Source organism: Tursiops truncatus, chromosome 4 (genome assembly GCF_011762595.2).
Source record: "Tursiops truncatus isolate mTurTru1 chromosome 4, mTurTru1.mat.Y, whole genome shotgun sequence".
Classification (NCBI taxonomy): domain Eukaryota; kingdom Metazoa; phylum Chordata; class Mammalia; order Artiodactyla; family Delphinidae; genus Tursiops; species Tursiops truncatus.
In genome coordinates, this window is record NC_047037.1 from 24,963,621 (window position 1) to 24,980,133 (window position 16,513).

The 16,513-nt window shown below is 35.2% G+C and overlaps 1 protein-coding gene across 5 annotated transcripts in view; it reads left to right on the forward strand.

The window, feature by feature from the left end:
* Nucleotides 1-16,513, forward strand: part of XRN1 (5'-3' exoribonuclease 1) — a 101,301-nt gene that overhangs the window by 3,213 nt on the left and 81,575 nt on the right. For all 5 annotated transcript variants that reach the window (XM_073803738.1, XM_073803736.1, XM_073803737.1 and 2 more), the window contains exons 2-10: nt 4,539-4,771; nt 8,258-8,355; nt 9,532-9,641; nt 9,732-9,842; nt 11,830-11,912; nt 14,132-14,219; nt 14,302-14,470; nt 15,372-15,439; nt 15,757-15,894. In XM_073803738.1, the coding sequence (XP_073659839.1) occupies nt 4,539-4,771; nt 8,258-8,355; nt 9,532-9,641; nt 9,732-9,842; nt 11,830-11,912; nt 14,132-14,219; nt 14,302-14,470; nt 15,372-15,439; nt 15,757-15,894 (1,098 nt within the window). The remainder of the gene's footprint in view (nt 1-4,538; nt 4,772-8,257; nt 8,356-9,531; nt 9,642-9,731; nt 9,843-11,829; nt 11,913-14,131; nt 14,220-14,301; nt 14,471-15,371; nt 15,440-15,756; nt 15,895-16,513) is intronic.

Sequence of the window (16,513 nt, forward strand, 5' to 3'; positions counted from 1 at the left end):
TTTTTCACAGTAGTGCTTTATGCCAGAAAAAAATGGAGTAACATAAAGATACTCAACTGACTTTTTAAAAAAATTTTTATTTATTATTTTTGCCTGTGTTGGGTCTTCGTTTCTGTATGAGGGCTTTCTCTAGTTGTGGCGAGCGGGGGCCACTCTTCATCACGGTGCGCGGGCCTCTCACTGTCGCGGCCTCTCTTGTTGCGGAGCACAGGCTCCAGACGCGCAGGCTCAGTAGTTGTGGCTCACGGTCCCAGTTGCTTCGTGGCATGTGGGATCTTCCCAGACCAGGACCGTTCTCCTGCATTGGCAGGCAGATTCTCAACCACTGCACCACCAGGGAAGCCCTCAACTGACTTTTAAGTATAAACGATAAGCTGGTCAAATGATCAGTGTAGAAGTCAGGCAATATTGTTCCTTTGAGCACTTTCTTGAGGAATCTGCCAGAGAATGAGCTTCAGACAATCAAAAGGACTGGGGAAATATCAACATAAATACCAATGGTGAACATTAAATATAATTTCCTGTAGAACAAAATCAAAATAAGAGTGAAGAGAGAGTTTAGTGTATAATGGCTATGTGTTCTGACAATGTTTAGATAGTACAACTATAAAATAAATGGGAGTAAGAGAGAATGGGGAAAAGTTATGCAAAAAAAATTATATTACCATTAATCATATTAGTGGTAATATTAATATTGTTTTTCTGAAACTCGTGTGTGTGATATGATAAATACCTAATTAAAGGGTATTTTATTTTATTTATTTATTTATTTTTTTGCGGTACACGGGCCTCTCACTGTTGTGGCCTCTCCTGTTGCGGAGCACAGGCTCCGGACGCGCAGGCTCAGCGGCCATGGCTCACGGGCCCAGCCGCTCCATGGCATGTGGGATCTTCCTGGACCGGGGCACGAACCCGTGTCCCCTGCATCGGCAGGTGGACTCTCAACCACTGCGCCACCAGGGAAGCCCCACAGTTCCCAATTTTGAAAACCTTTCCTGTACCACTGGGTAACCAAGAGGCAGAATGATCCCCTTTATAAAAGTATTACAATTAATAAAAAAAGAAGTGATAGAATATCACCATTTTGCAACCTCAAATAAGTTAATAGAAATAGGCATTAAGCACCAATGGCTGGTAATATTAGAAAAAAGAAAGAAAGGTGACACAAACAAATAGTAGAGTTTAACTCTATTCCTATTTTAGAGAATTCTTGACATGGATAGTATATACAAGACTTATATTGGTGTTTGAATGTGTACACACCTAGAACTATTTTTGATGCCTAGTTCAAGTGGTCCAGTAGTTTGGTAGAAGTATATTATGACTATAAAATTATAGTTATTTCATACATCTGTATTGAATATAAAAATTATGTACCATAGGATCCAAAAATACGGAGATATATAATACTTTGTGCAGTCTTATCTTACTGTTAGCATATTTCTTGTTCAGTGAAGGTTTGGGAGTGTAAGGAGTTAAGTAAATAAGTAAATAGGGAGAAAGAAAGGAAGGAAAGGAGAGGGAGGAGGGATGAAACCAAGCAAAATATTATTTTTTAAAAAAAGCACTTTCCTTAAAGTTGAGGACAATAGACTAGACCAGAATGTGGAAATTAAAGATTATAAAATACCAAACAAACAAAAAACAAAGCCTAATACAGAAAATCCAAGGGGAAGTTGCACGTCTACTATATGCTTACTCAATGTCCTAGGTTACTGGAGGTAGATGGGGGAAAAGAATTAAACCCTCTGACCAATAACATTTACCATTCTAAGAAACCACAAATTGCCCATACACTATGGTCCAGTTTCTATGCAGATACATATGTAGATAAATATTTTCAATAAGTGGGATAATAATTTACCTGCCATTTTATAAACTACTTTTGTCACTTGACCATATGTATTATGTACATTATCCCATGCCAAATATGAATCTATATTATAATTTGTAATTGCTTTGTAGTATTCCCTTGTGTGGATGTACCATTATCAATTTTCTTTATTATTAGGCATTGTTTTCATTTTTTATCTTTTCTTTTTTTTAACTTTTTATTTTATATTGGAGTATAGTTGATTAACAATGTTGTGTTAGTTTCAGGTGTACAGCAAAGTGATTCAGTTACACATATATTGACACGTATCCTTTTTCAAATTCTTTTCCCATTTGTTACATAATATAATTTTTTATCTTTTCCGAACAGTACTGCCATGAATAATCTTGTACTTATGTCTTTGTGCACATTTCTGATTATTTCTCAGGATAAATTTCCAATAGTAGAAGTCCTGGGTCACAGATGTGCACATACACACACACACACACACACACACACACACACACACACACACACAAAAGATGTGCACACCTCAAATTTTGATATATATTTTCATATTAGTTACACCAGTTTATATTCCCATCCCAGACTATTGGGTATATGTCTATGCCACCTCTCTCCCTTTTAGCCCTGTGATTTTCCTCTAATATAAAATGGGGACTCGAAATATCTCTCTTTTAAGATTGTTACCATAATTAAGTGAGAGAATGAATGTAAGTGTTTAGCCCAATGTTTGGCACCTAATAAGCTAATAAGTGCCAGCTATTGCTTTTAATAACATGAAATATGCATTTCTCCAAATCCTTACCAATAATGGGTGACATCCATCTTTCTAATCTTTGCTAACATGATGGGGAAAATGATGTATCATTTTAATTAGAAATTTGGGAATGTTGAACATTTTTTTCATATCATTTAGACTTTTGTGTTTCTTCTTTTGAATTGCTTTGCATTTTCCATACTTACTTTTAACATATGCTCTTTTTCTTACTTGATATTTGAGGGTTGTTCTGTACATTAGGAATGTTGACTTGGTCCTTATTTGCAAGTATTTTCCTGCATTTTGTCATTTTCAGTTGGGCTTGTTTATGGCACTATTTTTTCCCTACAAGATTTTAAAAATACATTTTTAGGTAGCCAACGCCATCATTTGTTTGATTTATGATTTCTAACTTTCCCACATGAAAATTGCCAAAATATTTGTATATAATTGTTTTACTTACATTTCTCACATTAAAATTTCTAATCCTTCTGGAATTTATTTTGTTATAAGGTGAAATACAGTTTTGTTTCCAAATAGTTACCTAGGTGCCTCATCCCTTTCTTTCACTGATTTGAAATGTCTCTTATATACTAAATTTCTGTGTACATTTGGACTACTTCTAAACTATTTGGTTCAATTAAACTGTCTATTTTATAATTAAAAATATCATATAGGGCAGGTTTTCCTTCATTACGCTCCCTTTAATATGTTCTCTTACATGTTTATTCTCCTAAGGAAACTTTGTAATCATTTTGTAAAGTACCCCCACCCCCTCAAAAAAAATCACATTGAGATTTTGATTGAGGTTTTTAGATTTCTTGAAACAAACAGTAAATCTTGAATGTACATTTAAAACCTCATGATCACAGTTGTCATTTCATTCGAGTCTAATACTCACTAAGGGCATTTAAATTTTTTTTTACTTAGTCCAATCCTATGTAAATAGGTGTTTTATAAATGTATTTTTATGGTGTTCATTGATTCAAAGACCAAAACTTTTTACTCCTAAAACTCAAAGGCATGTTATTTTCTCAATAACAGGAAAATGTATTATTACCTATGAATATGGTAAAATTTGAATAATTATTTCACAGATAGTTTTCATTAAGTTTATACAAAAATGCCCATTATGTTTTTATGTTTGAAAATTCAAAATACTTTTCTTCAATTAGTATGTAAGGCAGACTACTCTCAGATCCCTTAATTACACTAGATATTAAGTTGTGCCCATTTTAGTTCCTTGTTAGTTTATATTTGTTTCAGTAGTGTTCCCATTACTTGTTCACAGACATTTAAATAGAGGAAACGTCAATCAGAGTCAGAACCACGAAGGCCTTTCTATAAAAGTAGATGCCTGTTAGCCAAAGTTTAGAAACTATTTAATCCACCTATAAAAAACAAATCAGTTTTCAAAGTTTCCTAAATTTCTTGGCGTAATCTAAGCTTTTTAAGTTAATATAACCAAATTAATGATTCTGTTTCAGTGAAACCAGATATACAATAGGGCTTTAAATCACTTGTAAAACCTTTGAATGACCATGTACAAATAGCCTTTTGATATAAATGGGCATTATGTTACTCATTTATAGAGGAAATTGAGGCTTTGAGGAGTTAATGTCAAATTGTAGGAAGAAAGGAAACTAATATTTTGAGTACCAAATCAACCAAGAGCTTTATTTGGTGTTTTCTCAGGTTATCTTATTTTAAATAAGTAGATAATTTCCTGACAGTAAATGTGATCAAGCTTTTGGTGCATAATGTAACCACATAATATGTCTCTGTCTTACTTATTCCTCCTGTTTACTTTCTTTATTCAACTGTGATTGTTTACTCAGTTTTTATATAATAAGAATAAGCCCCTGTATCCTGCTTTTGATCAGATGTCTAGGTATCTGTGTTTGATTATAATAATGATCTTGATCATTTTTCTTTGTTTTTTAGATTCCTGAATTTGATAACTTATACCTGGATATGAATGGTATTATACATCAATGTTCCCATCCTAATGATGATGATGTTCACTTCAGAATTTCAGATGATAAAATCTTTACTGATATTTTTCACTACTTGGAGGTGTTGTTTCGCATTATTAAACCTAGGAAAGTGTTCTTCATGGCCGTTGACGGTGTGGCTCCTCGAGCAAAGATGAACCAGCAGCGTGGGAGGCGTTTTAGGTAAAACATTTGTGGTTTATTTTCGAATACTATTTAGATTAATAAAATATATTACTTCAAAGGTAATTGACTTAACACAGTGCATCTCCCATTCACGTTTCTTTTCTGCTTAAATTTCCCCCCAGAAGTGGGAGTATCTCAGACTTACAATGTCATGTTTTATCAATCAAGTAAATGAATTAGGAATTCAAATGAGGTGTCATTTCTCAATGTATATGATGGGTTGTATAAAGTTACTCTGTTGTTCTCTGTCACAAATTTTTCAGACTTCCTAAAACTTGGTAATTTGGAAATGGTAGTAGTAGAGAAAGTTCCTAGAGTATTTCGTCCTGAGCTGTGGAACTGCAGAGTGAACTGAGAGATTGTTCTAATGAGAATATCACTGACATTTAATTTGACCCTGGGCTAGATGCTGACCCTGCTTGAACATGGGTCCCCACTGGGTAGAAAGGCAAATTAGATTAGAAGGGGATGGATAGAGTATGAGAAGAGAACTGAGTTAGGACACTCGAGATATTATCAGCCCAGTGTACGACTTGGGTAGTAGAAGCAAAAGGTTGAAAAGGAGTTGTATACAGAGAGGATTTTAAAGTCAAAATCCTGGACCTGTGGAATATTTCTAAATAACAATGAAAACATGCAGTGTCCTTGTTATGAGTAACAGGAGTAAAGTTAAGAGGGTTGTTGGAACTGAAGGAAAGAAACCCTGAGTCTAGTGAGTTTGATAGGTCATTAGCCTAATAGATCCTTTCCTTTCATCACAATGGCAGGTAAAGAAGTAGAAAGGGCACCTATGAATCAGATGTGGAAATCATCAAGGAAGGTGGGAGAGTACCTTGGAGAAGGCTAGCAGTGAGAATGGGTAGAGGATGGTAAACTCTACTAATTTAAATATCAAAAGAGAAAAGATACTGAAGATATTGGAACTGTGAAATCCTTGAAGACAAGGGCCATCTCTTACTAAAATTTAGATTCTCAAGTACCACCCAAGACTTACTTAATCTGAACCTCTAAAAACTAGGCCCTGGAAACTATGTTTACCAGATTCCCCTGGTATTTGTTAAACTAGTTTTGGGGCGCTGCTGGGCTAGATAATCTAGTGTTGAGAAAGGGTTATATAAGCCCACTGTATCAATCAGTTGCAGGTAATAGAAATTTAACTATTCTGAGCAGAAAGAAATATAATACAGAGAATTGGGTGCTTATAAAAATCATTGTAAAAGCCAAAAGGTTGTGCATTTAGGTTAGCCTTTAAGAATGACTTCCAGAACAACACCATAGAACTCACCCACTGATGGCATCACTACTGCAACATTCAGGAAGGTGAGGAGTTCAGAGGCCCTGACCAGAACAGGTAGTTCTAGGAATTTATTCCTTTAGCTCTGATCCAGAGATTAAGAAGCTAAGTCATATCCAGAAGCCTAGCTGCAGGGAAGCCTGAGAGTTTAATTTTTTTATAGCTTTCTTCCAACCTCTCCAGTATCAGAAGACAGACTAGGAGAGAGGCATGGGCATCGAGGGCCAGTTGACCCTAACCACCACAAGCGTTCGCTCGGTACTGTGGCGGCATCGAGTGTGCCATGTTTCCTCCAAATCCCCCAGTCAGCTTTTCCTCATTCTCCATGACGACTGTTTTCTTCGCTCATAATCTTTAATCCTCATCACTTTGCGTCTCTGCCATCTTTTAAATCTGCTGCCATCTGTCTTTCATCCCCACCGTGCCACTGAAACTTCCTTACGAGATTATTAATAGACTCCTTAAAGGGGCTAAATCTAGAGAATAATTCTGTCTTTATATTACTTCATTTATCCCTGGTATTTAGCAGTGTTGACCATTATTTCTTTCTTGAACTTCCTTCCCATGACCTTCAGGTAACTATACTCTATGACCGGGGATGGAACCTGGGCCCCAGCAGTGGAAGTGCCAAGCTCTAACCACTGTACACCAGGGAATTCTTTCTGACTGTACCTTCTTAATCTCCTTGTTATATTCTCTTCCTCTGCTTTGTCTCAAATATTGATGTTTCTTAAGGTTCCGTCCTGGGTCCTAAGATATCTTATCCGATGACTTTAAGTACTGAATCTGTACTGATGACTCCCAAACTTATCTTTCTGGTGTATATCTCTTTCCAGAGCTTGTATACATCCAAATGCCTGCTAAATGCCTCCTCTGGATACCATAGATACATTTCAGGCTTAATATATTCAGAACTGAACTCATCTTTGCCTCAAACCTGCCTTCCTTCTATGTTTCTGTGAATAACATCATGTAAATAACTGCTCAACTCCAAAGTCCAAGAGTAATTGGACTTCTCTCTCTTCCTTATTCCTCACATCTAAGTCATATCTACTTACTTCTTTTCATCTTTACTGCTACTGTCAGCCTAGGCCACCATAATCTTCTACCTAGATTACTTTAATAGTTTTGCCTTGCCCCTGTCCCAAACATTCTCTATATTGCAGCTACATTAGACATTATGGCTGTTTAATTTCTATCTCCCCACTAGAGTGTAAATTCCGAGAAGAGGAATCATTTCTTTTTTGTTGTATCCCAAGAACTTGTCACATAGTAACATTGAATAATCATTTCTTCAGTCAAAGAAGGAAGGGGAGAAAAGAGGAAAGAATGGCTTCCATTGGAGTGATTACAAATGAGTTGATATCTTCAGAGTCTTTGTTTTATTGAAGAGGTTGGTAAGAGAGAGAGGTTAAATATGAAGAAGAGTTTGTTTATCGCAGAAATAGAATTCCACAGGGCACAGTAGATAGAGCTAATAACAAGGCTGTAGAAAATGTACATAAAGCAGGACTTCCTAACTTGTATGCCATGTGGCATATTTGTGTGCCACACATGGGTAACTGGAGAAGCCAGATTGGAATTGGGATGCCAGTATTCAAACCTGTGTCTATCGGACTCTAAAAATCATGTTCTTCTTAGTAAATCCTGTTGCCTCAAAAATGAGATCATTTTGGCTACTGATGTCATTAATGTTATTAGGCTTTCGCTTTAGATGTTTTCATGAGGAAACCCAAAGATATACATTACAATTTTATAGTTATTTTTATATAATATTCTTAGAGATCATTTTAATGATGTACTTATTTGATATTATTAAATGTAGTGTGTATAATGAATGTTTATGCGATACTTTTGAAATTATTTCTAGAACTAATATGCTGTATATTTGTGATTAGAAAAGAATTACTTTATAATAAGTATTTGTAACATTCTTTGTCAGTTTTATACTGTTATAATGTTCTACTTCTATAGTCCCTAGCTGAAAAACTCAGTTCTTTAAATGAAAAGAAACAATTCTGAGGCTCATCTTTATTGATTATAGACATTTCAAAACTTATATGTTTTGAACTTAAAATTGATGAATTAGTATTTTAGTTACAAAAACTTCTAAATAACCTTTTACTTTATGTAGAGATCTCTATTTTTTCCAGAAAGTTGAGCACTTCTTTTCCCCCTTAACATTTAAGGTCAGCAAAGGAGGCAGAAGACAAAATTAAAAAGGCAATAGAAAAAGGAGAAACTCTTCCTACAGAGGCCAGATTTGATTCCAACTGTATTACACCAGGTAAATTCACTGAGAGAAAAATTCTGGCAGATTTAAAATGTAAATGTAAATTTATTTCTCTTTTCTAACCTCTATGTATTTTGTCCTTAGGATTCTATTTGCTGTATTTTCCCAGTTATGTCTCTTCATGAGATGGTTTGGTCACCTTGGTCATAAATGCCCCTATGGAGACCCACTGTAGGGATTTACAGATGCTGATAAGGGCACCTATGGACAGGACTCTCCCAGATGCACAAAATTCCTGACCTAGAAGGAACTTACAAGATCAGTCCTACTCCTGCCATTTATTTGTATGAAAGCTGACTCAATGAGGTTGTGGTTCACCCAAGTTCATAGAGCTAGCTTGTATTCAGGAGAAGAAACCCACTTTCCTCGTCTAGAGTGCTTACTCTTCTTCTCAGAGGCTGTTAAGATTTCTGTGACTTTAAGGAAGAATTAATTTATCAGTATTAAAAGTTTAATCTTATATGCAACAGCACAGTCTGCCCTTCCTAGAGTTTTGTCTAACATCATTATAATTCTTTACATTGAAAAAAAATCTTATAATCGTACTATCTCATTAATTTTTGCTATGCTAGTTTTCTCTTTCATTAAGTCCCCTAATGACACATTGCCCAATTTAATAACCAGTTTTATCATTATACAGTTTAAGACTTATTGCCTTTGACTATTGACTATCTGGGCTTTTCCTGAAACATAATCATTGTAGACTCAGTTTCCATATTAATAGTAATTTTTCAGGTTAAAAATAGTAATGATAATAGTTGTTGTTACTGGCAATCTTATTGAAGCTACATGCCTTAAAAAAAAACAAAAAACTTTAGAATCCAGCAGAGAAATAGAAGATTGAAGTTTGTTGGAGTGTTGAAACCCTGCCCTTGTGTGAAAATATTCGAAGCATAGTCCTGAGGCAGCAGTAACCTTCTTTGAATTTCCCCATCTGACATTAACTTCATTTTGGGGTGCCTGGTAAAGTTGGAAATAGTTGTGATATTTGGTTGGGAAAGATACAACATTACTCGCTTTTCAAGATAAGCAAGAGAGCTTTTGACCTCCTTGGGAGATCTTATACCTAGCTATTCCCTGGATACCCAGATCCAATTTCATGTTGTCACTGGGAACTCAATGTTTTTATATCTCTTTCAGATTAAATTTTTAAAAACCTTTTATTTTTAGGGACTGAATTCATGGCCAGGTTACACGAACATCTGAAGTATTTTGTAAATATGAAAATTTCTACAGACAAGTCGTGGCAAGGAGTTACCATCTATTTCTCAGGCCATGAGGTTATTATCTTATTTTATTTAAAGAGTTTTTTAAATTTAATCTTGAGAAATATAGCATATTACCACATTTTTTTTAAACATTATATTTAGACTCCTGGAGAAGGAGAACATAAAATCATGGAATTTATCAGATCCGAGAAGGCAAAGCCAGATCATGATCCAAACACCAGACACTGTCTTTATGGCTTAGATGCTGACTTGGTAGGTATAATGTTTATTGTATTCTAATCTTATGCCATTGTAGTTAAAATATCTAGGAAACTTGGTCTTAATAAAAGAAGATTTCTGGGCTTCTCTGGTGGCGCAGTGGTTAAGAATCCGCCTGCCAATGCAGGAGACACGGGTTCGAGCCCTGGTCCGGGAAGATCCCACATGCCGCGGAGCAACTAAGCCCGTGCGCCACAACTACTGAGCCTGTGCTCTAGAGCCCACGAGCCACAACTACTGAGCCTGAGCTCTAGAGCTCGTGTGTCACAGCTACTGAAGCCCGCACGCCTAGAGCCTGTGTTCCACAACGAGAAGTCACCACAATGAGAAGCCCGCACACCGCAACGAAGAGTAGTCCCCACTCGCGACAATTAGAGAAAGCCCACGCACAGCAATGAAGACCAAACGCAGCCAAAAAAAAAAATTAAAAATTAAAAAAAACATTTAAGAAGATTTCTGGCTATGGGAACAAATATCAGAGATATAATAATGATTGCTACTTCTGCTATTACCAAAGTTCTAAAACATTTGGAAAAGGAGTTCTTTTGCCATAGTTTATGATCAACAGGTCTCTATAGTTAGTGTTCACACCTGACTGACCCTAGTGCTATGAATACTCTGCTGAGGTCAGGATAGAGGGCCCTTTTTACCCTCATTCTTAATACACGATTTTTAATACCACCTGATCTGATGACTCCATAACCCAAGTTTGCTAGACTCTTTTTGTTTTAACTTTCTATTACAGAAGTTTGCAAATATAAACAGATGTAAAGGAGAGAGCATAATGAACCTCCTTGTGTCCTTCATCTGTCTTCAGTAACCTTCAGCTCCTTTCCCTAATCATCTGTCTCCTTCCTTCTCCTCCCCTGGATTCTTTTTTTTTTAAGACTTTTTTCTTTTTTTTTAATAAATTTATGTATTTATTTATTTTTTGGCTGCGTTGGTCTTCGTTGCTGCGCGTGGGCTTTCTCTAGTTGCAGCGAGCGGGGGCTACTCTTCGTTGCAGTGTGCGGGGCTTCTCATTGTGGTGGCTTCTCTTGTTGCAGAGCACGGGCTCTAGGCACGTGGGCTTCAGTAATTGTAGCACGTGGGCTCAGTAGTTGTGGCTCACGGGCTGTAGAACACAGGCTCAGTAGTTGTGGCGCACGGGCTTAGTTGCTCCAGGGCATGTGGGATCTTCCCGGACCAGGGCTCGAACCTGTGTCCCCTGCATTGGCAGGCAGATTCTTAACCACTGTGCCATGAGGGAAGCCCATCCCCTGTATTCTTGAAGTATATGACATGTATTATTTAATCTATAAATATTTCATGATGGAGAATATTAAAAATGATAACCCCAATGATATCCCACATAAAACAAAAATTAACAAATCATTAATATATAAATAACCATTTAGTATTCTCATTTCCTTGATTGCTTCATAAATGTTTTATTTTCTTTGAATCAGGATTAAATGAAAATAAACAATATACATTGCAGTTGGTTGATATGGCTCACTAGACTATTTGACTTACTTTGGGGATTAGAATACTATGTGAGAATATTAACTGAAAATATCCTTTTCCAGTTTTTTCTGAGTTTCCACATACTAAAGGTATCTTGGCCTCCAGAAGAGTCCTGTATTCTTCTGTCATGGAAATGCTGTTGCCTTAATTCCTTACCGATTCCTCCGTGGCAAGTGGAAAGGTGTAAAAACCAAGAGAACATTATTGGAATTTTTTTATGGGGGTACAGTGGGGTGGTTATAAAGGTTATTTGAGTCTAAAGTGAACATTTTTTTCTTAGAAAAGTACACAGAATTTACCCAATTTATAACCTGTAGATGTATCATATTTTGATAGTTATACATTTAATTTGCTAATGAATTATTTTCCTTAAATAAGCATGTTCTCTATATAGAAACGTTTTTTGATTGCTTTTGTGAACCCGATGCTATAAAAAATGAGAGAATAGAAACATTTCTTCATCATTTTTCAACAGATTATGCTTGGATTAACAAGTCATGAAGCACATTTCTCTCTTTTAAGAGAAGAGGTTCGGTTTGGTGGCAAAAAGACACAAAGGTAAATCATACTGCCTATATATCAGAAGGTAGAACAGAAATTAAATTAGGAATAGTAATCCCTTAACAGGTATATGACCTGTAAATATTTTCTCCCAGTCCCTGGGTTGCCTTTTCACTCTGTTGATAGCATCATTTGATGTACAAAATTTTTAATTTTGATGAATTCCAATCTATTTTTTTTCTTTTGTTGCCTGTACTTTTTAGTGTAATATGCAAGAAATCATTGCTGAATGCAATGTCATAAAGCCTTTTCCCATTTTATTCTAAGGGTTTTATAAGTATTAACTCTTAACATTTAGGTCTTTGATCTATGTCGAGTTAATTTTTATATGTGGTGTAAGGTAATGGTCTGTCTTCATTCTTTTGCATGTGGATGTCCAGTTTTCTGAACAACATTTGTTGAAAAACTGTCTTTTCCCCATTGAATGATCTTGGCTCCCTGGTCAAAAATCACGTGACCATATATGCAAGGGTTTGTTTCTGGGATCTGTATTCTATTCCGTTGGTCTATATGTCTGTCTTTATGCCAGTACCACAAGTATTTTGATAACTGTAGCTTTGTAGTAAGTTTTGAAATCAGGAAGGGTGAGACCTCCAACTATATTCTTCTTTTTCATGATTATTTTGGCTGTTTGGGGTCTCCTGAGGTTAATAATTTTTAAGATAGGTTTTCTGGGTTTTTTTGTAAAATAGTTGGGATTTTGATTGGGACAGCATTGAATCTATAGATCCCTTTGGGTAGCATTCACATCTTGATATCAAGTCTTCCAGTCTATTAACATAAAATGTCATTCCATTCATTTGTGTCTTCTTTAATTTCTTTCAGTTTTGTAGTTTTAGTGTACAAGTCTTTTGCCTCCTTTCTTCTTTTTTTTCCTTTAATTGAAAATAATGTTTTTAAATATAGTTACCTGCTGTGCATTACATCCTCAGAGCTTATTTATCTTATAACTGGAAATTTATACCTTTTCACCACCTTCACCCATTTCACCCACCCCCATCCCCTACCTTTGTGAATCATCAGTCTGTTTTCTGTATCTTTGGTTTCAGTTTTTTTGCCTCTGGCTTTTTCTTTTGCTTCCTTGGTCAAGTTTATTTCCGAGTGTTTTATTCTTTTGGATGGTATTGTAAGTGGAATTGTTTCTTAATTTCCTTTTTGGATTGTTTATTGCTGGTATGTAGAAACACAACTGATTTTTGTGTTGACCTTATACCCTGCACTTATGCTGAATTCATTTTTTAGTGGTAGTATTTTTTTTTTTTGTAGATTCTATGGGATTTCTACATATAGAATTACACCATCTGTAAATAGAGTTTTACTTCTTCTTTTGCAGTTTGGATACCTTTTATTTCTTTTCTTGCCTACTTGCCTTGGCTAGACTTCCAGCATAATGTTGAATAACTATAGTGAAAATGGGCATCCTTGTCTTGTTACTGATCTTAGGAACAAGAATTCCTTTCCTTGGGAGGAAAGCTTTCAGTCTTTCACCATTGATTATGCTATAAGGAAATTCCCTTCTGTTCCTACTTTGCTGAATGTTTTTATCATGAAAGAGTGTTGAATTTTGACGTATGCTTTTTCTGTTAAATGATTATGCGGGGTTTTTTCTCCCTTTGTTTATTAATATGGTGTATTACATTGATTTATTTTCTTATGTTGGACTATCTTTGCATTCCTGAAGAAAGTCCCATTTGTTCATGGTGTATAAATGCTTTTAATATGCTGTTAACAGCTTATATTCTAACTTGTAATTAATCCTGGAGTATAGGCCACAGCCAGGAATATAGACCCCTATACCAAGCCCGGAAAAGGTAAGAGGAGGAAGTGATGGTGCCTCAACATTGAAGCCTTGGACTGTACTGCAGTAGATATAAAAGTATACGTACTCACTTATCTGTATGCTTTCTGCTGGTGGCCAGCCTTAAATGGACCAGATCCCACTGGTTTATTACATCTATTATGTATTATTTAGACTTTCTCAATTCTGAGAGTCCTTCCACAGAAAGCATATTGTAAACCTATTATTATGAACTTTATCTCTGTTGTAATTGTAGTTATATTTTTATCTTAACATTACCCTGCAGCTTGCCTATAAATTACATGCCTTAATGACAAGAATTAACTATTTTCTAATGATGTTTTATTTTAAGCTACATTTTTAAACTTGAACCTTAAAAATATAATAAGCTCTGTGTTGATCATATGACTAATTACAGGGTATGCGCACCAGAAGAAACCACATTTCACCTTCTACACTTGTCTTTAATGAGAGAGTATATTGACTATGAGTTTTCAGCATTAAAAGTAAGTATTAATATAACCATGGGCCAAAGATGAATATGCAGAAATTTCCATAGGATTTGACTCTTCTCTTCATATTGCATAGGACAAGATCACATTTAAATATGATATTGAAAGGATAATAGATGATTGGATTTTGATGGGATTTCTTGTTGGGAATGATTTTATCCCTCATCTACCTCATTTACATATTAATCATGATGCACTGCCTCTTCTTTATGGAACATATATTACCATCCTGCCAGAACTTGGGGGTAAGAAAAGTTTAATATTTGTTTGAAGCTACTTTAAGTTAGCACTCAACTAACCCTAAAAATGTCACTCAGTTTATTAGATTATGGTATGTACAACTAAAGTAGGAAAAAAATTTGGAGTTTCTTTTAGTCTAAGGTGCCAAGCTCTCTAAAGTTGTAATTTTCAATGGTTCACAAGCAAAGAAGATGACGCCAGTTAAGCAGTCTCATTTATTGATACCTAACTAATCTCCACCTTAAATGGCTTAAGAAAGCCAGCAGAGGTTGCTCGTTTCACTTAGCTCGTTTCGTATTTAAGCATAGAAATTTAGTTTTCTGAATGGATAATCATCAGAGTATTTAATATGAGGGAGAGATTTTCAAGTTAAAATGGGAAACTGACAGTGGTGATGCTGAATAAAACAGACGACAGGGAATTCCCTGGCCGTCCAGTGGTTAGGATTCCGCATTTTTACTGCAGAAGGCGCGGGTTCAATCCCTGGTCAGGGAACTAAGATCCGGCAAGTCACGCTGCACAGCAAGTCAATCAGCTAATCAATCAGTCAATCAACAGAGTAGCAGGACATTAGTCTTTTCTTTCTTAAGTTAACATATCAAATGAATGACCTAGATAGATTCTAGAACATATTTAATTTAATTAACTGTCTCCCAGTGTTGTTTGGAAATTTGGGAAGATTATTACTATGTAAACCTGGAATTTTTTATATTTTCCTTCAGTTCTTACATACTGTGTATTATAGTAACATCAAGTTCATAGAAACTAGGGCCACTTACATAGTCCAACACTGTTTTTTCTTGATTAGTAGAATGTCAAAACTCAATGTTTTGTAAAAATTTTGTAGAATTGTTTAGAAAAAATAATGTCAGCTTTTAGTACAAGTTTAGATTTTGTTCCTTTTAGGTTATATTAATGAAAGTGGACATCTCAACTTACCTCGATTTGAGAAATACCTTGTGAAACTATCAGATGTAAGTAACTAGAAGTTTTTGTTTTCCTGTCCCAGGTAGCTATAAATGGTTAGTAACCAATTACATAATACCAGAAGAAAAAGTTTTTGTGATTCTACTCAAGTTGGTCATTCTGTATAAGTAATTTCACCTAAGTTATTTTTATTTCTATTTGCTTTTCATTTTTAGTTTTCAGAGTAATAGATGAAGTCCCCATGTAAAAAAGTAATATCCTCTGATTTCCTATGCCCTAGAAGTAGTCACTGTTAAAAATTTGGTCTGTATTCTTCTAAACATACTTAAGTTATTTTAAAATAAATGTAAATATTTCTGTACAGTTTGATCGAGAGCACTTCAGTGAAGTTTTTGTGGACCTAAAGTGGTTTGAAAGCAAAGTTGGTAACAAGTACCTCAATGAAGCAGCAGGTGTCGCAGCAGAAGAAGCCAAGAACTACAAGGAAAAGAAAAAATCAAAGGTGTCCATTTTTTTAGGTGTCCTTTCATTTTTTTAGCTGTAAAGGTAAAACTGATATTCCTTGTTTCTCATTTTCTTTCTTATGATTTTAGGGTTGCCTCATTTTAGTTTCATTTCTTCTTTTCCTCTATGGACATTTTAAAAATTGTTTTGGTTTCTTTTTCTCTATTAGATCCTATCATTTAAATCTGATCTTTAGAAATCAGTTTATTTTTACCATCGAAGAACATTGTGTTTTCTTTGTTCTTCCACTCTATTAATAAGTGTATAAAACATTTCTAAATATAAGAGCCCAGAAAATTAGTTAAAGTGTGGATATTTATAGCATTTAATGTTATGAGACATTAACTAGATCAGTGATTTTTCTCTAGAAGTAATTTATATATAAAATCGTGTGTAAAATACAGTGATAGGCTAGGCTAAGAGTAGTTAATAGCACAATATGTGGTAACTGTTAGGTCCTCAATAAGTGATTAGAGTCAGTTAGAATATGCTAGTACACTGTAAAACACCTCTAAGAAGCCCTAAAGAATGTCTTATGTGTGTTAGCTTGAAAAATAAACCTCTTCTGAAATTTTCCTCAGCTAACCCATAGTTATTGGATTCTGGTGAAACTGATG